The 23289-nt window shown below is 40.9% G+C and overlaps 2 protein-coding genes across 4 annotated transcripts; both read left to right on the top strand.

The window, feature by feature from the left end:
* The first annotated feature begins 1492 nt into the window (after window positions 1–1492).
* LOC102207093 (NACHT, LRR and PYD domains-containing protein 3-like) lies at window positions 1493–14807 on the top strand. Of its 2 annotated transcripts, none has more exons than XM_005746015.2 (9): window positions 1493–1548; window positions 4781–6404; window positions 6814–7158; window positions 8570–8737; window positions 9601–9771; window positions 9908–10123; window positions 10216–10389; window positions 12851–13024; window positions 13836–14807. In XM_005746015.2, the coding sequence occupies exons 2-9, from the start codon at window positions 4798–4800 to the stop codon at window positions 13849–13851; spliced, it is 2871 nt and encodes a 956-aa protein (XP_005746072.1). In that variant the 5' UTR covers window positions 1493–1548; window positions 4781–4797; the 3' UTR covers window positions 13852–14807. The 2 variants fall into 2 exon arrangements, with proteins under 2 accessions (XP_005746072.1, XP_005746071.1); XM_005746014.1 differs by lacking the exon at window positions 1493–1548 and adding an exon at window positions 2476–2591.
* Window positions 14808–14865: 58 nt separating this feature from the next.
* LOC102207552 (elongation factor 1-alpha 1) lies at window positions 14866–22955 on the top strand. Of its 2 annotated transcripts, none has more exons than XM_005746016.1 (8): window positions 14866–14976; window positions 18889–19043; window positions 19221–19400; window positions 20056–20352; window positions 20645–20795; window positions 21032–21288; window positions 21375–21609; window positions 22315–22955. In XM_005746016.1, exons 2-8 carry the CDS (start codon window positions 18900–18902, stop codon window positions 22437–22439), a joined length of 1389 nt encoding a protein of 462 aa, XP_005746073.1. In that variant the 5' UTR covers window positions 14866–14976; window positions 18889–18899; the 3' UTR covers window positions 22440–22955. The 2 variants fall into 2 exon arrangements, with proteins under 2 accessions (XP_005746073.1, XP_013769562.1); XM_013914108.1 differs by lacking the exon at window positions 14866–14976 and adding an exon at window positions 15807–15910.
* Window positions 22956–23289: the final 334 nt, after the last annotated feature.

Below are 23289 nucleotides of genomic sequence, written 5' to 3' on the forward strand. Positions count from 1 at the left end.
AACAAGGTGAAGGTTTGCAGCACTCAGCCATGCCTCTGTGTGCTGGGACAGTCAGCGTGGTTACACCCCTAAATTTAAGCATCATCATGGCATCAGTTAAAAATAAACTTCCAACTTTCCCCATGTGGGACAATGAAAGGATTATTCTATTCTAAATCCACCCCACTACAGTTGTTATGACGCAAGAAAATAAAGAGTTCAAAAGTATTTCTTTTATTTGGAAAAATATCAGGATTCTGTCACCTTTCAAGCCTGTTTCAAGTGGACTGTTATGAATCTTCCTTTCATTCAATTTTCTGTTGGGTTGTTTTGTTAGCAGCGTCAGGCTCCACGCTGACCCTCTGACCTCTGTGTTTGCCATTTGAACCATGCCTGAACAACAAAGTTAATGTACTCACAATAGTGTATGCCAAAGTGTGGTACATAATGTACTGTAACAAAGTGAAAAGCTTCCTGGAACTGATAGTGAGACATTAGGCTTCAAGCTAATGGAGTTGTTCTCCGGTCTTTGTCCCCGGTTCATTGTGACTCCTGCCTGTGTCTTTGGAACATGGGTTCAACTAAAGATCTTCAAAGCCACATGTGTGGCCTTTGCAATAAATACAGGAAAGCAAATGTGGATTTAGAGGGTGAGGCAAAAAAACCCCAAAAAAAACAAAAAACAAAAAAACAAAAAAACGGGACTAGAAACAAAGACAGATTGTGGGTTTTGTCTATTTGATCAGGAGAAGGGATCAAATAAAAGTTAGGTGAGTTGACTGCTATGTGTAGTTCAAAGCTATTTAGCAAAGATTAAAGACGGTATGTGTTTAGACCAATACTGACTCCGAACAAGCAGTTTAGGTACAAGTGAAGGTGTCAGGTTTATGTTGAGGCCAGAAGATTAAAGTGTATGGTTTTGTGCCATACCAGAAAACAAAGTCTTACAAGGCTGTAATTAATATAATGAAGTCCCTGTATGTAGCATGCTTATTGCTCTTAAAGGACACTGTAAGAAGCCCGCCTAGCGCTCTACCTACCTTTCAGAGAGAGCACACACACACACACACATCAGGAAATCCCAACTTAGCTCTATGTTTGTGTCAGCAGAGACTGCCCCTCTGTGGCACTTACAGGGCAATACAGGCGCCTCCAGGTAGCCTTCAAAATTTGGTTTAGATTATCCCTAAATAAAACCTTCCCCCCTACGATTTTATACCCAAAGAAGATGGAATTCAGTTTTCATTATATAGCCTTAAGTCACAACAACAGATGCTCCAAGACACTTTATATTGTAAAGATCCTACAATAATACAAAGAAAACAGAGAAAGCCCCGACAATTAAATGACGCCCTGTGAGCAAGCACTTTGGTAGGGAGCCCGACAAGGGACATTGGAGGAAAGAAAATTGAAAAAAAAAAGTACGTCTTGTTTTCCCCCAATCTCCATTACCTTGCTCCGTACTTTGGCAACAGTGGGAAGGAAAAACTCCCTTTTAACAGGAGGAAACCTCCAACAGAACAGACTGAGGGAGGGGCGGACACAGGACATCTGCCACAACCAGTTGAGGTAAGTAAGTCAGGACAGGTGTTAAGGTTTAAACCAGAACTAGAACCAACAAAGGTGACTAAAATCGCAGCCCTTACTTTCTTCCAGAGAGAGGAAGGCCTAGAGAGGAGGAGTCAACCCGTGTTTATATACTGCAGGTGTGTGGATAGGTGATGGAGCACAGGTGTCTGGAATCCACGACGAAATGTAAGAGAGGTCATTTATCTCTGAGGGTTGGTAGACGTCAGAGCCAGTGTGGGAGAGCATGTGGATGTGATTGTACAAAGAATAAAAATAAATAAACAATGAAATAAAAAAGGCGGAAGTAGTTTCGAGAATACAGCAGCGATCATTTTAACGAATTAAAAAAAATGCATTTATTTCCTTATTTATTTCCCTTCTTGTTTTTTCCCATAAAACACTAGTATTCCGGGTTAGGGTTGTTAGGGTTAACCCTAACCCTGGCTGTTAAGGCTTTACGTCGGGGCATACGTTTACAAACGCCAGGCAGCTGTTAGAAAGGTTATTAAACAACAACAGAAGGGTGCAAGTTTGTAGAAGAGCTGGTTGTGGTGGTTGAAGGCGAATCCATCAGCAGACCGCTTGATTTAAAGTCCCCGTTGCTGCTGGCTTCATGCCAGGAGTCAAAATGGCGGATGCTGGGAAAGTTGTTCAGCTTGCACAGAACACTCACAGAAGGGTATTTTGAGGTAGTTAAAATCGATAAAGATGTAAAAGTGGAGTTATGTATAATGTTATGGCCACTTCTGTGTGAAATGAAGTGAAAACCAGAATAAAGATCTTTAACTCGGGAGATGTATGTTGTTTTGAGCAAAAGCGTTGGAGTAGCTAGCTAGCGCCCCCTAAAAACCCAAGAGTCCCGAGAGCGGTCGTTCCCAGATTATATCAGCTTTGTGGTTCACGCCCATTCGTGCTCCTCAGCTGTGGCGGGTCTTAAGAAAGTGAAAGTATTTTTTTTTCTTGTCGTTTTCTTCTGCGCACAATGCTGCCGTGAACGCCGCAATCTCCTCTTCGTGGAAAAGAAAGGTGCTGTAGCTTCTTCGGTGAGTTTGGCTCGCTTGTTAATACGTAAATTAATACGTAAACGAACGAGTCAGTATAATGCAAGATGAAGCTGAGTCAACAGTCCCGTCTTGCAGTTCAGCTGGATGAGGTTTTTGCCAAACACCGGTGTTTTTACTTTCGATTTCTCATTCTGGGTTAAAGCAGCTGATGGTGTTTTTTCCCCCTATGGGGTCGATTTTAGTTAAAGTTCATTTCTATGTGTTCAAACGATGGTTAGGTTTCCTTATTGTTTTTTTGTTGTGTTTTGTTTTTTTTAACTTTTCAGCTATTCGCGCTACGTTGAGGGCACTTCCGAAACAAGAACTTATATCACTGAGCATGCGCAATGCTACACGGGTATTTACAGTGACTGTTGATATGCAGATCAATAATACAGTAAATAATTATCAGGCAACAGGTAAAATAAGCGTTTGATTTGCTGCTGAGTGAGAGTAACTTCTAAAAAATGAATTTATTTTTAGCAAGCAGAACAAAATGCAACAAAAAAACACGAGAAAGTACGAGCCTTACAACATATCTTCATCTGAAACACCGATTCCAACGATGTATTGGCCCCGTTACTGTTTTTACTTTGAAATGTTTATATGATTTCACTTCAGCTTGTTTTTCCGTGTTTTTCACATGAGTGTTGATATGCAGTTAAGCCTGCAGTTATCACACTAAACTCCAAATAGTGCTCTGTGAAACAGCATCTCCGATGCTTAAATTATGATATTTTTCTTTCTTCTTCTTTTACTGCTCCCTTTAGAGGTCGCCACAGGGGTTATCTGCCCCCATCACCTCATGCCTAGCTTCTTTCTTTGTCTCACCAACCTCCTGTATGTCCTTCCTCACAAGAATCCTCTCTGAGCTGTCCCTCTGGTGTATTAAGTGTAAATCTTAGCATCTTATTAAACCCTTTGTTTCCACATAAAGGGGACAAATGTTTTAGGTGAACATTATGCATTCTACCTATCAATATTTTACAAGCTCTAAAGTTGATAGGAGTTGAAACTGGTCACTTACCTGCCTTTTTCAGTCCCCGTGACTTCATAAGTACAGGGAAATGCACATATCAAGGCCTGAAAAATACATTTAATCTTTGTCAACAACAAAAACTCTAAATGTAACAGTTTTTGCTCTCTACAATTATTTATAAAACCAACACTAAGTCTAAGGGGATATATTAAACTGTTGTAGAGAACATCTGAACACCTAATTGGTTCTCGGTAATTTTAAAGCTACATAATGTAAAAATATAGTCATAGTAGAAAAATTTCATTGGCACTGAAGAAGGCTAGAGGCTAGAAGATAAGTCTGGTATGAAAATCCAGGTAGAGGGGAGACGTTTAGTATGATCTACCTTGTTTGGAGCCACCTGTCCCACATGGTGATAGGACTCCTGAAAGTTTACCCAAAATGTTCTGTTTAAAAATGTATCAGGTGAATTATCAGAGCACACATCAAACATTCAGGGTACCAAAGGTTTTGACTACGTGAACTGTCTTTAGTGCTTGAGGTGAATGTCAATCAGCTGATTGCCATCCAAAGAGATTCCTCAATACTAAAAGCTGAATGGCAGTCCAAGAGTTTTAGTCTCATGTGGTGTTAAATTAAAAAATAAAGTTTAGCTTCCTTCATCTCAACCTGGAGAGATGAATCTGACTGTCCAAATGAAGTAAACTTTGTCATTTGACAGCGTGCACAAGGTTCTTCACAGACATCCACATGCCTGCAAATGTTGTGTGACTGTGCAGCCTTGTGTGTAGAAGATTACAACAGAGCACCTGTGCAGCGACTTCAGAGTGAAACAGGAATGACTGCTCTGCGCCATGTCTCCAGCTGTCTGTGTCCTCAACATTGGATCATTCAATTTCTAAAGACCAGGGTCACAATGATTGTTCCTCTTGGTTAGTCTTTGTTACAAACACTAAACTGGGCCTGTTTTGTTATTGAAAGCATGACGTATCCCACTTATTGATGCTCAGGCTGGTAATAAGAAAGCATTCTGATCAAAAATGTGATTGTGGCACTGGCATTGAGTGTAAAATTGATTTGGTTGGGTTTTTATGGCCTAAATGTGTTTTTAACCTTCTGTGTTTTTAACCTTCAGGTGGGAGACACTGACTGAGTTTTTGTGGACTGACTTTGCAGTAAAATGTTTCTCACTGACTTTTCATCTTTTCAGGAGCATCTGCCATTGTTATGGCTCTCCAAACCTGTCTCAAAGCTGCGCTGAGGAGCAAATATGAGAGCCTGGATGAAGCCTTTTCCAAAAGCTCAATACTTCCTTCGAGGCTCTGCTATCAGGACATCAGGTACAACTACACAGAGCCTGAATTCTTCCAGCATGAGTACAGACGCCTGGATAGGAGCTTCTTTTTTCCAGACGCTCCACTTGCAGACATTTTATCGTGCAAATGTCAACATAACAGAAATAGAACAGTCATCACTATAGGAGTGAGCGGAGTCGGAAAAACCACAATGGTGCAGAGCTGTGCTCTTGATTGGGCCAAGGACAAGGGGTACCACAGCATCAGCTTCCTGTTTCCTCTCACCTTCTGGGAATTGAATCTGCTGAAAGATAGACTGAGCCTGATTGAGCTTCTCCAGACATTTTACCCTGAACTGAAGGAGCTTGATGCATCTGTCCTAAATGAAGACGGGGTGTGGTTCATTCTCGATGGACTAGACGAGTTTCAAATCCAGCTCAACTTTGACTGTCCAGCTGTGAGTGATGTTTCTGAAGCATCAACTGTAGACAGTCTTGTCACTAACCTAATCAGGGGAAATTTACTCCCAAGAGCTCATATATGGGTAACGTCTCGAATTTCAGACGAATATCAAATACCTCCCTTTTATTTGCTGAAAAAAACGGAGCTGCGGGGATTCAGCGATGAAGAGAAGGAGCAGCACTTCCAAATGGTCATCGGTGATGATGATCTTGTCAACAAAGCCATCAATCACGTGAGAATATTGAGGAGCCTGGACTCCCTGTGTCAGATACCTCCAATCTGCACCATTATGGCAAGTGCTTTAAAGGATCACGTAAAAGGGCAAAAGGGTTTTAAGTTGCATCCCTTGAGTCTAACTGAGATTTACAATCTGGGTTTCGGTGCGCTGGAAGCGAAACACTTGCCTATCTTTACCAAGCTGAAGAAGGTGGCGCTGCTTCGGATGGGAGTGCAGAACGTCATGTATGAGGATGACCTTTCAGGAAACGGGATAAGTGTCGAGGAAGCTTTAGCTTTCGCAGAAACATTCCCGCTTGTTTTGAGAACGGAGACGGGACTGAACGGTACCACTGTGTTTCGCTTTGGCCACTTGAGTGTTCAAGAGTTCCTGGCTGCGTCTTACAAACTGGAGGACATCAAAGCTCAAAAAATGAATTTAAGCTCCTGTATTCAGCATCAAGTGGATGAAGTGCTGGAGAATAATGAGGGAGTCTCTGATCTCCTACTTCGTTTCATGTTTGGCCTCATTAAGGAGCGCATGCTGTTGCCACCCAAAGATTTGCTCTTTGGCTATGTCAAGAAGAAGATCCTGAGCAAGATATCGTCCTACAGCACCGTCGTCCTGTTTCACTGCCTGCGGGAGTACGACAGTCAGGCGTTGCAGGAGGAGGTTAGGTTCTTTCAGAAGTATGGCGTTTCTCAGATCCCAGGGTTCTCACTGATGCACTGGAGAGACTTGATGCAGAGGATCAGAGCTTTTGAAGGGATTCGAGAGACTTTTGAGATGGAGGTGTCAGTGAGATGTGATGACAAACTCATCAAGAATATTCCAGCTATTTTCAAATCCAGGAAAGCCATGTAAGTTTGTACTTATTGCATTCACTGAATTTTATCCATACGCCTATTTTCTTAACCACTTATCCAGGCCATGTTGGATCCAAGCTGTTATAGGGCGAGAGGCAGTGTTCACAATCACAGGGCAGTATGTACAGATGCTACACACATATTCGTACATTTAAATGAACTGAAATGTTTTATCTCACATCATATGACAAAACTGTGTTCCTTCAGGTAATGCAGGACTTTTGTTAAACCCCTTGAATTAAAGCTGTAAGTCAGTGTGTCAGGGGTTCGATTTAAAACCCACTGTGATTGTGCACAGAGCTGTAACTGCAAAATTATTTCATTGTCTACATACTTAAACATTTGCCTGGACATACAATATTTCCCTCTTTGCCAGATGTCATTAACTTCTACCTGTTTGCAGGCTGAAATTCTCCAACCTGACTGACAAGAGCTGCCCAGCGTTGGCAGCAGTCTTAAGCTCAAAGGAGTCATTCCTGAGGGAGCTGGATCTGGGGTACAACAGCTTCAGCACCAGTGGAGTCCAAGAACTTGCAGAGGGCCTAAACAGTATGACTTGCAGGCTGAAAATACTTCGGCTGCAAGGCTGTGGACTGACCGCAGAGACCTGTCAGTATTTGAGCCAATGCCTGATGCAACACCAAATACTGCAAGAGCTGGATCTTAGCAGCAATGGAATAGGAGATCGGGGGCTGAAGCTGCTGTCGCATGGTTTGGGAAGTTCTAGTTGCCGGCTGCAGACATTAAAGTAAGTGTTCAGGTGGCAAAGCGTTGTTTCTCTATCAAGACCCCCTAACGCTTTTCTGACTTAATTTTGTTGATTAATTTTAAACCCCAATGACATTCTCGAAAACAAGTTGTTTTTTTTCTTTTGCATAAAGTAAACCCTCAAATACTTCATCATTCATAAAGCCGATAGTTACTCTGTCACCACAGACCAGTTATAAGTCAGGGAAAATCGCAAATACTCCACAGTGAAAAAGGAATTGTGGGGGGAAAGAAGCTATGCTATAATGGGTTATGTTCCACGTAAGAGATCATCACCTACTGAGCAATCAACTCAAAGATTAATAGGATCTAAAGTGTTTGTCTCTCCCTGATGAGCATTGGTACAGTTTGCATGGAGGCGAAGAAGACTTACCGTTTTATTTCTGGGGTTTTTTCTATTTATTCTTTACCACGTCTCAGGCTGTTAAATGCCACCAGGACTGCAGCTGAAAGAACGACACTACCCGTCTTACCGCTTCTGCCTGGCAGCTGATTTACCTGTCCATTAACACCATAGAATAGAATAGAATATTCTTTATTGTCATTGTCACAAGTACAATGAAATACCATTGATGCTACCAGATCTTTGGCTCTTTCATGTGAACATGACCTTACCTACACTGATAACCCTGAGTTGCCTAAGTGAGCTGATAACCACATTCATGTATTTGCTTAGCCTGATTTATGATGTTAGGATAAGTGAAGCCAGATAATGGAAGCTATCCAGGATACGTTGAATTTGCTTCATAGTGCAGGTCATAGGTCTCGCTGACAAACACGCCCAGTGAGAAAAAAAATTGACGACATAAATGAGCATCACAATACGCTCTAATTCAAATCACACCAACAGACAGAAACAATCTCATCATCAGACTGTTGAATCATGAATTAATGAGGAAATGAGGTAAAAACTGTGTTTGCTGAGCTCTTCAGTCTGTCCGTCGTCAGTCCCCGAGATCATCTGCACATCAGTCAGGCCAGGTTTTAAATTTCAACAAATTTTGCAAAAAATTCCAAATCAGTGTTTTTACTTTTAGTTTCAGTTATTGGGTGTAAAAGACCGATTTGTATTATTGTAAAGCTAAATTTGTGGCATCTTTAAATAAAATAAAAATGTAAATAAATTAAAAGGGTTGTATGGATCTGGATACCTGTGTATTTATGTTGTATGTTTATCTTGATATTAACATTTTTAAAACATTAATAATATGTTACTGAGGAAAACCCCCCAAAAGAAATCAAGCAGTTCGAATACTTTAAGGAGTGATAGTGTAAATGCTGCACCTTTTACTCACAGCTGTGCACATACAATATTAAAATGACACTGATAAAACCATTCCTCACAGGTGAAATTATGTTGTGTATTTATTGTCTGTATTTCTTACTCATAGGTTGTCACAGTGTGACATTAAAGAGGCTGGCTGCTATGATCTGGGCTCAGCTCTGCTGATAAACCCTCCTTTTCTCAGTGTGTTGGATCTAAGCATCAATTGGATTGGAGACGAGGGGGCCAATGAGATATTTAACAATTTTGACATATCGTATCTAAAAAAGTTGGAGTAAGTATGGCTTAATCTACAGAAAGTCCTTTTTCCAGTAACATACCAAAGCATATAAAAGTTGGGTTCATAGATAGACACGTTTGATTTATGGGATAAATGTAGGCTTTAAGTGTGGTTAGTCTTGATTTAGTGAGTTGATCACAAATATCACATTAACTCGAGGGAAATTTAAGCCATTTTTATACACAGTCCCCTCTTTTTTTTTTGTGTCTTTTTTTGTGCGCCAAAGCGGATCGTTTACGCCTAGTCAGCCCCCATAGACTACCATGTTAAAAAGAACCGCTTTAAAGCAGAAACAACCATGTTTACAACCTTCTAACAAAAATATCTTTTGGCTTCTGTGGACAGTTGGAGTTTGGAGGAATTTATGCCGCTAAGGTTTAGTGGCTACTTTGACAGATGTAACTGTAGCTACTAACTGCAGTCACTGAACTGGATTTCTCCAGTGTTTTGGTGCCTTTTATGAGCTTTTAATACAATTATCTGACAAATAATATGGCAGGAACTAGTGTATATATTGTGCTCATACGGTTTATTATTCCACTTTGTTAACAAAGCTTTAGCCGCTAACTTAGCATGTCACCCTCTCCAAATATGGTCACTTCCAAAAATATCATGGTACCATAATGTAGCTAATGAGGCTGCCATTTCTGCTTCCATCTTTTATTTACAGCCAATAATTAAAGCAAAAACTCTGCATGTTTAGCCCATATTTATCACTGTAACTTCATTATACTTTGCAAGAAAGCCAATTAAAAAAAAAAAAGAAAGATGTCTGTCACCACAGATGTATGGATAACTGCTGCTTATCAACATAAATTGATAGATTTCACTCATATGGTCGTTCGTGTCTTTGGCAGGTTGTACTGCTGCGGCCTCACCGTGCTGAGCTGTGAAAGTATTGGGGAAGCTCTGAAGAGTGAAACGAGCACTCTGTTAGAACTCAATTTGAGCAACAACAGCTTGAAAGATGCTGGGTTTAAAATCATCTGCGAAGGCATGTATGCGTGGTGTAGTCTCCAAAAACTCAAGTAAGCATGACCTGATTACACACTGACTGAAACAAAGAGACGTTAAAAATCCTGGCAAAGATTTCTTTTTAATCCATTTATTATCGATGAATATTTGGCCTAACACATTATTCATGTTTGTGGTATTTCTCCTCAGTGTTTCACGATGTGGAATCACTGGTGCAGGTTGTCGATACCTGGCAAAGGTCCTCTGTTCAATCTCGCAGCTCACCGATGGCTGGATGGGAGTTGGCGAGTGGCAGGCGGTGGAGCTGATAGACCTGGACCTCAGCATGAACCACATCGGAGACAAAGGAGTGAAAGAAATTTCACCCGGCCTAATGAATCCTTTGAGCCACCTGAAAACTCTGAAGTGAATCTTCTTTTTTTCTTCATAATGACAGCGTGGGCTCAGTTTGATTGAAAGAAAAGCTTGCTGTAACATAGCTTTTTGCTTCCTTTCAGCCTGACTTACTGCAGTCTGACTGACAGCTGCTGTGCAGAGCTCGCCTCTGGACTGATGTCAAAGGAGAACATTCTCAGCGAGCTCGACCTGTCTCACAACAACCTTCAAGATAAGGGAGTGAAGAAACTCTACATCGGACTCCAAAGCCCGCAGTGTAAACTTGAGAAGCTGTCGTAAGTTATTAAACTTTTATACTATGTTTAAAAAAACAACAACAACAAAAACCTCTTTCTAATAAAGTTAAACGAGTCAACACATGGGCTGTATCTGCAGTGCTTCTCAAACTTTTCACAATGAGTACCACCTCATAAAATATATGGCTGTTGAAGTGCCACCCTTATGACGGACATTAAAGTACAGTAGTATAGGCCTATTTAACACCACATACAGTTTACACGAGACAGTTTTATTTCTTATGAATGCTATTTATTTAACTGTCATAAACAGGATGTGACAAGTGATAATAATAACAACTGGACTGCAATAAAACATTCACAGCAGGTGGGATATCCGGTCTTTAAATAATGACCTGATGAATCCTGCTTCCAGGTCCAAACTACTCTGCATTTATTAAGGCTGTTGTGTATTTAACATGTTTTAATGCTTTGTATCTTGTTATATTTAATCTCAACAAGCCCCTAAAAACACTCAGTGATCACTGTCGGCCTCTCTCAGTTTTTATTACCACTCTTCATTTTAAAGCTCAGTTTTTAAACCCTTACGATGTAACTACAACCCATACGATTTTCTCAGTTGTTCTCCTGACTGAAGTTTGGTCTGTTTACAGCATTCTGCCATGTGATTGCATTTGTCCCTAACCATCGGGAACCCTCACGTTAACTTTTATTGAGTGGAAAAAAGTTAGCGTTCATGCTCCAGCTTCACTGTGTTTATATTGTGCTAACCATAGCTGTGTAGCTAGCCACAACGCAGCACATCATATATACCCGACTAGCCCGACTTCAGTAACCCTACAAACGTCACTGCTGTTTAGTTTTCTGTCTTCATTTATGTTGGAAGTGATAACAGAGCTGTACGTTTGAATTTTTGCTGAGGCGCTTAAGCTGCCGGAGTTTTGGCTTCACGACCCTACAAGGAGCTTCGGCATCCAGGCGATAGTTTCCGACTCACCCACGACATCTCCAGCGCCCCCACCGATTCTCCCGGGGGCCTCCGACACATCTATGGTGGCTGGGATCGCGGCACGGCAGCACTGCCGAAAAGGGCTGTGTTTTTTACCGTCAGTGTGACAACGCAGTGCCGCCTTTGCAGTTTTAAGGCCCAGGGAAATGAGCCCACCAGCACTCTCTAGTGGCCGTGACGCTGGCGATAAGGAAAGGCTGCTCTTCATAGAGGACTCACGCTCAGGGAGACGTTTTCTGGCTGACCCCAGCTCCCAGAAGAGCCTCGGGAACTCTTGTGTTGTCTTTGCATAGCTCCACAATCGTATATTATTTAATCTTTTAAAAAAAAAGGAGTTTTCCCGCGTACCACCAGAGAGAGCCCAAGCACCACGAGTGGTACGCATCCCACAGTTTGAGAAAGACTGGCTTAGAACCAGTGAAGTAAAATTCAGGTTCTCGGTTTATGTGAAAAGTCTAAAAAATGAAAATTTACAAATATATGTTAAAAAATCCTCACAAATATGTTACAAAAAAAAAAAACATGAACATTTATGATAGAAAAAATACTTGAACAGTTTTTCGTTGTCACACTTCAGGATAAAGTTGGAAAGAATTCACATCCGCACCGGCCCTCGAGGCCTGGAGTTCCCCCACCCCTACAATAAGTGAATCTTTTACCCATTTAACCATGTAAAGCAGGGGTGGGGAACTCCAGGCCTCGAGGGCCGGTGTCCTGCAGGTTTTAGATGTGTCCAACACAGCTGATTTAAATGGCTAAATTACCTCCTCAACCTGTCTTGAAGTTCTCCGGAGGCCTGGGAATCATTTGAGTCAGGTGTGTTGACCCAAGGTGATATCTAAAACCTGCAGGACCTTGAGGCCTGGAGTTCCCCACCCCTGGTGTAAAGTGAAGCAATTTTGTTCCTCGACTAATGAAAGTTTCCCTCTTGAAATTTTGCATAGTTCTTTTATAAATTTGTACTTTTTTTCCTCAAATGATTTTTTTTCGTCTCTTTGTGGTTTTAACCTTCAGATGATATTAGCCCACTCCACTCTCCACAAATGGGCGAGACCTTAAATACTTCCACACATATGTGCTGCTAAGTTAGTGTTTTTGTAGCACAGTCGACTGTGAGCCCAGTAATGCACCCAGATGTTCAGATCTGTATTTATAACAAAACATGTTGACAAGTTGAAATATAAGTCAAATAGAATTTGCAGCTCCTCTGAATTCAAAAGACGTGCACTGGAGACTGTGTGACACCGTCTCCATGAGATAAAGAGTAACAAACTTTTTTGATTTGCCCTTGAATTTATGCAGTTATTGCTCAAATGACAGAAGTGATAACAAACATGTCCTGTTAATGTTTGAACACAAAATACTCGCCCAAGTTACTTGTTAATAACCAAATGATGCACCTCGAGCTCGGGTAAATGCATGTGCATGTTTGTTTGCAGACCCACACTGTCGGGGTAGACTGAGCTGTTCTGTATTTCTGTTTCTGTTCAGACTGAGGACCTGTGGCCTGACCTCGAGGAGTGTTCAGTTCCTGACCTCAGCCCTGAAGTTAAACCCGTTCTATCTGACAGAGCTGCATCTGGTGGGCAACAGGCTCGAGAACTCTGAAATCAGAGCACTCGCGGAGCTAACGAAGAACCACAAATACGCACTCAGGACAATAGAGTGAGTACCAAAGATGTGAAAAATGCTCACATAAGAGCAGGTGGGTTTCTTCTTTTGCCTTGTTGGATGGTCATTCACAACCAAGAAAAACGGATAATATTTAAGTATCGTAACACTGATAGTTTCTACTTCTATTTAGTTGTAACACGTGAGACCTCAGATGGCACTGTGCAAAAGAAAAATTGTGAGGTTTTTAAACCTGGGCACTATTGTTCCATCTCTTTGGGTCTGTTATTAAAAAAACACAGAAATGTTTGTTTTCATTCAACGTTGAGCAAGAATGCTGTAATTTAACCAACAGCCCTGAAACAGTGGGAGTGTAATGGCTTAAAGCAACGCTCCACATTAAAGTTGTTGTTATTTTCCCCACTGATGGGCTCCAATTATAAGTCTCTCTCTGAGGTATCACATGATTGCATTAAAGCAGTGTAAACATTAGGTAGTACTCACATTCACGGCTTCAACACTGATTTTCTTGAATATGGTGGATTACACTGAGCACATGCGACAGATCCCAGAGTCTTTCACATCTGTCAGGTGTTCAGGGTGAATCTGAATCTGTGAAGAGAACAGGGCACCAGCGGTTTCTGCTTCCCGGCTGGACTGACTGATGTCCCTGAAGTTTAACTCACTTTGGGTTACATTGTGATGACTAAATGTTTCCTGTTAATCATCACCCCCAAAATAGGAAAATAAGACCCACAACTGTCCTTCAGTATATTTCTATCCTTATCTTTTCACTATTCATAACAAATTTCACTCCCTTTATTTCAAGCATTCATGTGCCTTTTTTTTTTATCTTATCTTCCAGCGTCTCAGTGGACTGAAGAAGAAGTGACACAAGTGGCTCTGTCTCCTTATTTGCACAGAAACTGGATGGCTACCACATAATTCTGTTCAGTTTGAGTTTCTGACTTAGAAATAGTGTAAAAAAGACTCGAAATGTTTAATTTTCCATTATTACCTCTTTGTATATAATGTTTTTTTAACCAAGTACTTTATTTCTGGGCCATAGAAGAATTGCCCCACGTCTTGGTTACGGTGACCATATTCCAACAAATGAAACGTTGCTAATGCCGAGAGGCATGTGGTATGTGAAGGACAAAGTTATTTCACGTGAATGTGACATTTGTAGCCAAGTAAAAACAATAAGTGTAAAAACAAGCTAACATTTTTATATACGATATTGTTCATAATTTACTACATTCTCGTTTTTTTCACTGTAATATTGAAATTGTTGAACTGTTCGTTCTGTCAGCTGGTGCAAACAGCGTTACAAGGTACTTCACATAAGTTATAAACACTGACACATTACAAAATGTGGTAAAATGAGAGAAATGGCTTAAATTAAAGCTAAACAGAGTGATAATAAAACACTCGGGTGACATTAAAAGTTGTCACAAAACACTCTGAGAATCATCTTCCATCGCTTTAATCAGTTAGTTATTTATGAGTTTCTATCATATTCTGCCCAAACTGTAGCTGGTCACTTTTAATTTTCCACCTTGGGTGTAATATGTTTACCTGCAGGAGAGCCATGGGACAGCTTCCACTGCCTTTTTTCACAGCTGTTCAAAAACAGATTTTGGATGCCTATTAATGTGGAGCATTTTCTCAACATTTGGCACGGTGTCCTGGTCACCCAGTCACACTCACTGTTTACATATCCATGCAGTTTTATTTGTTTCATTCCTCTTGAATGTGATGCATCAGCAGAACTGACCTCATCTCTGTAAACCGCACACAATAAATGCCTCTATTTTTGAACCAAGCAGTGCCGGTTCATTTGTTCTGTTGCAGCAGAGCGCCATCTAGCGGCTCGTTGTTTCACAGAGTGACGCGTGTGACGCCACCTGACACAGCAGCTCTGTGTTTGTGTCGGTGTCTGTGCATCACACCGGGCAGCATCTCCAGTTTCACCGCAGTCCAGTGAGCGCGCCCCGCGGCTGAAGGTAGGGTAGGCTTTGGGATGTTTTTCAGGGTGTTTTCCAGCGCAAAAAGCTGCGCTCTTTTCCTGCACCCTTCACTAATCCTCCGCAGATGGATGGGGATTTCATGTGTGTTCTGTGTGTGATGGTTGTTATGTAATTGCATCACACTGACAGTGAGGCTTGAATGTTGTTTGGCTTCCATGTCACGGTAATTTGATAAAGGAGAGAGGTGCCGAAAAGTACAGAGGGGCGTGGGGGGGGGCTGGGTAGGCCCGGATGGCGCAGTTTCAGCGCACAGACATTGCTCCCTAACGGCCACACCATCATCTTCATCAGCAACATCGCGCTGCCACAGCTAAATAGTGCTGTGTAATAACTGTGTGACTCCTGGGACATGCGGGCGTCTGTAGTGCAGGTCTGCAGCGTCATGACCACCGCCTGGTCGTTGCGGCAGTGTCGCACAGAAATGTCCTGCAATGACACGTTTTTACGTCCGATCTGATGAGCTGGATGAGATTTGTAAGATTGGGGGGCTTCATTTTGAAGTGCACGAGTCTTGAGTGTATGGGCTGCTGTGCTCTGATGTTAGCTCAGTTTACTGTGTATTTTGGCAAATACCAACATTTTCCTTTCATAGCCGGTAAACGAACAGAACAGTAAATGCAGTATTTACCCCCTTACCCCTCCCAGACACTTATATATTTAAATAACCACCGGTTTATGCAGTAAAATAAAAGTTTAGGTTCATTCCAACATTTTTTTTTTTTTGTTTTTTTTGGTAGTTCATTTGTTGTCTATTTGACAATAATAACCTTGGTTTAGTCTGCCAGCTTCTAAATCTGCTGAACTGCCCATGCGCAAGACACTTCCTTAGCTTGTGAGGGAGTAGTGCAGGTGTTGCTAATCAGACTTACTGTTAGCTAACTAAATTTTGTTTAGCCTCAGAAAACAAAAGGTAAGGTGATGGTTGGAGCTAGTGTATTATTTTGTTTTATGTATATATTTCTAATTGTTAATTTGGATATGTCTTTGTTTAAATTTCAATGTAAACTTTCAAAATACCAGCGGGAAATCCCGTTAGCTTATTGTTAGCTCGTAGGGCGGTAAATTTTGTCATAATAGAAGCAGACTAATATGAGCTTTACTTTTAACCGGCTTGTTATTATTAAATTAACTTATTTTATTATGTAATTAACTCGTGCATTCTATATTTATATGCCAGTCTGATCCTTGGTGTGAAATAGTACAAATGTGTTTTGTTTTTTTAATATAAAACCTAATGTGCTATGCTGTAAATAAACTAGGGTTTTAATACATAAATAAAGGCTTGGAAAGAAAATGTTTTCAAGTTTAACAGGTACACTAAATTAATTATTTAGTGTCCCATATTTATTAAGTACAGTGTAAAAAGTATATAAAATCCCTCTTAGCCATTTAGTGGGGCGCACCAGTATTTTATAGGCCACCATTAAATGTGATAATAATGTTAGATCCGTTGTTATTATACATTAATATCACACTAATATTTAATATTCAAGAACTGTAACAGCCCTAATAGTAGTTTAAACCACTTGGTATGAAAAAGGGACCCAATTTATAAGGTCACGTGACAGGAGAAAATGTAAATGTTCACTTAAACTTCAATTTGGTTTTTACCAGAATTAATTCATTAAATAGTTAATGAATGAGTCAATTACTGTGCCTTGTTTTAGTGGATGTTTTGTTAAAAATAGTGCCAGGTTATATTTTCTTCTTGCTACACAGAAGAAATGGGGAGGAAAAGAATGACAAACGCATAAATAGGTTAGAGAGTCTAGTCTATTTTAAAAATAAAGGACTGTGCACATTTCCACTGTTGGTGATTTTTGGGGTTTTCTCTGTATTACTGTAGGGCCTTTTCCTCACAATATGAAGCGCCTTGAGGCTACTTTTGTTGTTTTGTTGCTAAATAAATAAAACTGAATTGAAATTGAATTGACCCAAATGCTTCACTTTTGAAATACTCCTACTGTGCAAAGAATGGTGTATATTTGAAGTTAGACTACAGTACAGTATTTGTGGTCATAGGAGAGCAGGTGAGGTGCGTCTTCTTAGTTAAATTAATAAGGAATAATTATGAGAGCATTTCCTGGACATGCCTTTATAGCACCAGAGTAAGGACAGATTAAAGCAGAAAGGCTTGTCGGAGGGGGGTAAACCTACATTTGAGAAGCAGTTCTTGTTTATATACAATAAAATCCACAAGTATTTGAACAGTGGCACAGTTTTATAATTTGCCCTCCATACATCAACGCAGTGTACTGATCTGGCTTTTTCCAGTTCCGATACAGATGCCCACAGCCAAGGTATCTGCTTAATCCAATGCCTGTTTTGCATTAATAATCTGTAATCCTCCCTGTGAGGACTCATTTGTTTATATGTGAGATAAAATCAGGCTTGATATAAACAGCTTCCATAACTCTGTAAATGAAAAGTGAAAAGTTAATGGATCCAAGAATATACATTTGTTGAATTTATTAGCGAAGTAATAAATGATAACAAGCTCGGTATGAACACCATCAAATATAAATAATGTATTGGAGTTATTCATCCAACTTATTTGCATTAGGCTTATTTTGGTTACAGTGAGTCATTAGGCTGCTGCAGGATGATGTCAGGTACAGTCACATTGGTATCTCCTTTTTTCTCCTCACACACACATTATGTGTGAAGTAGGGCTGTTTGATATAGCGATATATATCAGATGATGATATGAAAACGTCAATCGTTGCATATATTACGCTTTCGTTTGTTTCTTGGTGTTGCAAAATAAACTGTTTATGGCAATATTTTTTCATTGTTTTGATGGTCACTGTAGAATTTCTTAAAGTTCTCTCTTTTTCCTATATTTAATATAACCACACTATGGACGGAGAAGCGACTGTTTTTATGCGTTGACGTTAGCAACAACGACCGTAAAACCATTGCGTGGCTCCGTCGTCCGCTTGTTTATTTTCTACATAAACCTTTCACAATAAAGCTGAAGATCCTGTTGAGATTTTTTCAAAATAAACTGAATCACATGAAGGAGTACGGATGAGAAGCAAAAAAGAGCCGTCAGGTGCTAAAAAATAAACCTTAGAATCAAACGTCAGAACAGGCTTTTACCCGCAGCACGCCGTGTAATAAATAGTCACAAAGAAAATGTCTAAAAATGTAGTTTCATGCATCGGTCCAAACACTTGACCAGCTAAAAAAAAAAAAACTTCACGCAAATCGAGCTGCCCGAGATTCACAGAATTTACAGAAAATGTAAAATTTTTGTGATTTATAACGTTGTCGGGACGATAAATGTCTTATATTGGGATATGAGATTTTGGTCATATCGCACAGCCCTTGTGTGAAGCTGTCCAAAGAGCTGAAGTGAAAAATTATTTAATCAAGCTGAGGACAACACATTATATTACAAAGCCATTTGGATCCAAATATCAGTTCAGGGTATATCAAGCAATCAAGATGTGACTGAAGTGGAGATTTTGAACTTTGATTCAAGCGGTTTAATGCAGCCATGTTTAGGTTGTGTGGCCAACTCAGTATATCTCTGACTCAGAAAATAAACCTATCAGAGAGAAAGGGACTTTAGGAATGGCCAAATCAATTGTCAATAATGTTGATTGGCCAATTTCATTTTAATGGGATCTGTCACCTTCTTTATGAGGCTCAAATATGTTTTAAAGCTCTGCTGATAAATTCATTTTTCTGACACCCGGTTTAAATGAGAGACAATTTTCAGGCTGTTTAATTATTCAGATTTTAATTTCAGTTGAGTGTTTGGCTTCCAGAGTTAAAACAAAGAAATCAAGATAAAAATTATAATTGTGTCTTTGCATTACTTTTGCTGTTCCCTTTATGGAGATGACCCAAGTCTGTATCCGTTTCTTGTCTTGTTGTCAGAGTGAGCAGCGATGGGGAAGGAGAAGCTCCACATCAACATTGTGGTAATTGGACATGTTGACTCAGGCAAGTCCACCACCACCGGCCACCTGATCTATAAGTGTGGTGGCATTGACAAGAGGACAATTGAAAAGTTTGAGAAGGAAGCTGCAGAGGTATGACTCATGTTGTTCTTACTTCAAAAAAAGATCATTTTGAAAATTTTCTGCTATTTATCTCCTGTTTCTGGTCTACTTGTCTCCTACTCTGGATAATATTCTCATCTTTTTATTACAAGTCCACAAAAAATATTCGGTCATCAGTCTTATTGATTTACCTTTTACACCTTGTAGATGGGAAAGGGTTCCTTCAAATATGCCTGGGTGCTGGACAAGCTGAAAGCTGAGCGTGAACGTGGCATCACCATCGACATTTCTCTTTGGAAGTTCGAGACCAGCAAGTACTACGTCACCATCATTGATGCTCCAGGGCACAGGGACTTTATCAAGAACATGATCACTGGGACCTCACAGGTACAGTTCAGTGGAGTTCTTAAGTGCTCGTGTTAAATGCCATTTATAAGTTTAAAACTCCAACATCTTTGATCTCAGCTGGTGATGACATTCCTTGTTCTTGAGCTCACAGAGAGATCATAGTTTAGTTTAGTTTAACTTTATTTAAGACACACACGGGTCCATAGCAAAAAAAATAGATGCAAAAAAAAAACCAGTAGAAAATTTAAAACAAATTCCACAGTGTCACACAATTATATAGAAAGTAAAACAACAACTGTTCCATAACTTTGAATAACACCTAACTGAGTTTAGTGCAGGGTCAGTCAGAGATACGATTACACTGTTTGTGTAGTCCTTTACCCTACACATACAACTGTGCAGGTTGAGACGATGACCACCATCATCAGCTTCTGTCCTAAATGCTTGGAATGGACTACTCCCAAGCATGGGACGAGATCCTCTCTAGAATTGCTGGTACAAGAAGGGTAATTGAACTGAGTGAGGTGTTTCTCCATTAACCCAAAGGCGAATGGAATCTCAGAAGGATTCAAAAACATGGGAAAGACTGTAGTTAGTAGCATTAGAATAAGTAGAAGAGTATAACATGAGAGAAATGGTTGATGGAGAAACTTAAGGTGGAAAGACGTTTTCACATCTGTCTCCCTCCCCTCAGGCTGACTGTGCTGTGTTGATTGTGGCGGCGGGCGTGGGCGAATTTGAAGCTGGCATCTCAAAGAACGGGCAGACACGTGAGCACGCCCTCCTCGCCTACACCCTGGGAGTAAAACAGCTCATTGTGGGCATCAACAAGATGGATTCCACTGAGCCCAACTACAGCCAGAAGCGCTATGAGGAGATTGTGAAGGAAGTCAGCACTTACATCAAGAAGATTGGCTACAATCCTGACACCGTGGCTTTCGTGCCCATTTCTGGCTGGAATGGGGACAACATGCTGGAGCCCAGCCCTAACGTGAGTCTGCCATGAGACCAGCTATGACTCTTTTATTTGTCTGAGACTAGCAGGGAGTTACACGTCTATAATAATATAAGGTTTTATAACTATTAAAGAATGAGCTTTTGGGTAAAAATACTCCAACATGCTTACAGGTCTAATGCCTGCTAGTTAGCACCTCATTCCTTCTTCAGCTTTGGCAAATGGCTTCTGGGTGTAAAATTCTAGCTCAGAATTTATCTGGTGTTAACATTCACATCTTATCACTCCTTGCTAAGCTGCAGACATGTGGGCTTCTCTCCCTTCACAGATGACCTGGTTCAAGGGCTGGAAGATCAACCGTAAAGATGGAAGCGCCTCAGGCACCACACTGCTCGAGGCTCTGGACGCCATCCAACCTCCGACGCGTCCGACCGATAAGCCCCTCCGCCTGCCTCTGCAGGACGTGTACAAGATTGGAGGTGAGGCTGTAAGGATGAAATGTGTTGTGAAGTTTGGCTGAAGTGTTGGTTGTTCCAGAATATGTATGAAAATAGGAATGAGATCACCTTGTGATAAAAACAGCTGAGCTGAATGAGGTCTGAAGAAATTCCCTTTGGTTCATTCTGTCCTAAATGCTGAGGCTTAGAAGTATACGACTTTAATCCATGCAGGTCTTCCACACAGCTGTAAAGTTGTTAACCTGCCTCTCCTCCAGGCATCGGTACTGTACCCGTGGGTCGAGTGGAGACCGGCATCCTAAAACCTGGCATGGTGGTGACCTTTGCCCCCGTCAATGTGACCACTGAGGTGAAATCTGTGGAGATGCACCACGAGGCCCTAACTGAGGCACTGCCCGGTGACAACGTGGGCTTCAACGTCAAGAACGTGTCTGTGAAGGATATTCGCCGTGGCAACGTGGCTGGAGACAGCAGGAACGACCCGCCACAGGAGGCAGCTGGCTTCACTTCTCAGGTGTGCTGTCAGTAGTGTGAAATGCACATCCTTCCTTCTGTTCCTCTACAGGTTTACAAATAATACCTGTGTCTGCTGCCCTGCAGGTGATTATCCTGAACCACCCTGGTCAGATCAGTGCTGGATATGCCCCCGTGCTGGACTGCCACACTGCACACATTGCGTGCAAGTTTGCTGAGCTGAAGGAAAAGATTGACCGTCGCTCTGGTAAGAAGCTCGAGGACAACCCCAAGTCCCTGAAGTCTGGAGATGCTGCCATTGTTGATATGATCCCCGGGAAGCCCATGTGTGTGGAGAGCTTCTCTGAGTACCCGCCGCTCGGTAGGTTTTTTTTTATCCTGAAATTGGATTTTGCGGATCTAAATTTTAGCTTTGTGAGTTATCCAAACTTTACTCTCACTGACAGTAAGAAATTAGTTTTCAATTCAAACTAAAACCAGATTATTGGCGATGCCTGTAGAACAACATGTACTGAAGGCTTTGTCCCCACTGCAGATGCCTGGGTTCGATTCCAGCTCAAATAATCTCTATTCACCCCACAGTTATCTGTCACTGTCTAATAAAGGTGAAAAGGACAGAAATATATCTTAAAATGCCAAATTTATTATTTGCATAAATTCAATGGATATTCTAAACTTGATCATATAGGTGAATATTAAAAAAATATTAAAAAATAATAATTTTTAATTTTTTTTGGAGAAAAGCAGCACTCTCGATAGCTTCCTGTCTATCCAGCAGCACAGAAAGAAAGGGTGGGGGCACAGGTGACCATTTACCACATGGTCAAAGTGCTGTATCTTCTCTCTCTCCACCTTCTAGTCTGTCTTCACTGCTTTATTTAATCAGTGAACATAAATGGACAGTAATGGATAGCTGAAGTTAAACAATTTGCGTTACATTTTTCTATCAGACGAATAAAACAATGTAAAAAAAAAAAGCTAAATATCCCTGGATTCCTGTTAATATACTTGGGTCACCTCCTCTCTGTATGTTAATGCACATTTTTTACCAATAATTCCTCCTCAGGGCGCTTTGCTGTCCGTGACATGCGTCAGACGGTGGCGGTGGGCGTCATCAAAGGCGTGGAAAAGAAAGCCGCCACGAGTGGTAAGATCACCAAATCGGCACAGAAGGCGCAGAAGGCCAAATGAACGTTGTGCTGGGCTGCTGCCCCAAACGCTCACCATGGCCGAAGACACACCCCGCCCCTTCTGCACTCCATAGTCAGCGTCTGGTCTATTATCACAATGCATCGCAAAAGCAGACGAAGGAAAAAAACTAACCAAAACGCTGTTAGTGCTCGTCTTATGTAGGTTTTATTGCAGCAGAACACAATAGGTTTGCGTTACAGTTCTCTGCCTGTTGAAGTTAATGATTCAGCTTCTCGTGGATCTAGACGACAATCGTAGTGACGAGGCAGACGCGTTCTTTTGTCAGCTCTTCGTTCATGTAAGCTCTGTATTGTAGCTTTAACAAAAAGATAAACTTGTTAGCCTGAGGTAGATCAGCTTCTTGCATGTTTGCACCTTAGAGAAACTCTCCGTGCCTCGCACTTTGCTCAACTTAAACTACCTCCAAGTAGCTCTGATAAATGTTACTGTTAAGTTCACCTTAACCGCTGTTATTTGTGATTCTACGTTCATACAAGTAAAGGTGTTTAAACATTATCTCTCTGCTCCTCATTTCATTCAAATCAAAACCACCAAAAAACATCTGTAGAATTTCCTTTATTGATGAATGAGAATAAAAGTTTGCTTGCATTTACATTACAGGCTTCATAAATCTGAGATTATTACTAGTGTGTAAATATGTGAACATAATTTAAATAAATTAAAATGACACACAGACAGAATGGTAACATGTCAAAGGTCCATTTTTAGCTCAATAGCAAAATCTCTGAATATAAAAACTAAAATGCCTCAAGTAAGGACCTAATGAGAGGAAATAAAGACAGTGCAATCATCTCTGTGTGGAGGAACCTAATGCACCTTTCAGAAACTA

This window comes from Pundamilia nyererei, unplaced genomic scaffold, assembly GCF_000239375.1.
Source record: "Pundamilia nyererei isolate P.nyererei 1_Seehausen unplaced genomic scaffold, PunNye1.0 scaffold00171, whole genome shotgun sequence".
NCBI classification, from domain to species: Eukaryota; Metazoa; Chordata; class Actinopteri; order Cichliformes; family Cichlidae; genus Pundamilia; species Pundamilia nyererei.

Excerpts from the sequence above, each read along its gene's own strand:
- LOC102207093 (XM_005746015.2), top strand. The coding sequence starts at position 4,798 with ATGGCTCTCCAAACCTGTCTCAAAGCTGCGCTGAGGAGCAAATATGAG. Across the intron at positions 7,159-8,569 it reads TGCCGGCTGCAGACATTAAA|GTTGTCACAGTGTGACATTA; the intron begins GTAAGTGTTCAG and ends TCTTACTCATAG. Across the intron at positions 10,390-12,850 it reads TGTAAACTTGAGAAGCTGTC|ACTGAGGACCTGTGGCCTGA; the intron begins GTAAGTTATTAA and ends GTTTCTGTTCAG.
- LOC102207552 (XM_005746016.1), top strand. The coding sequence starts at position 18,900 with ATGGGGAAGGAGAAGCTCCACATCAACATTGTGGTAATTGGACATGTT. Across the intron at positions 20,353-20,644 it reads TGCTGGAGCCCAGCCCTAAC|ATGACCTGGTTCAAGGGCTG; the intron begins GTGAGTCTGCCA and ends CTCCCTTCACAG. Across the intron at positions 20,796-21,031 it reads GGACGTGTACAAGATTGGAG|GCATCGGTACTGTACCCGTG; the intron begins GTGAGGCTGTAA and ends CCTCTCCTCCAG.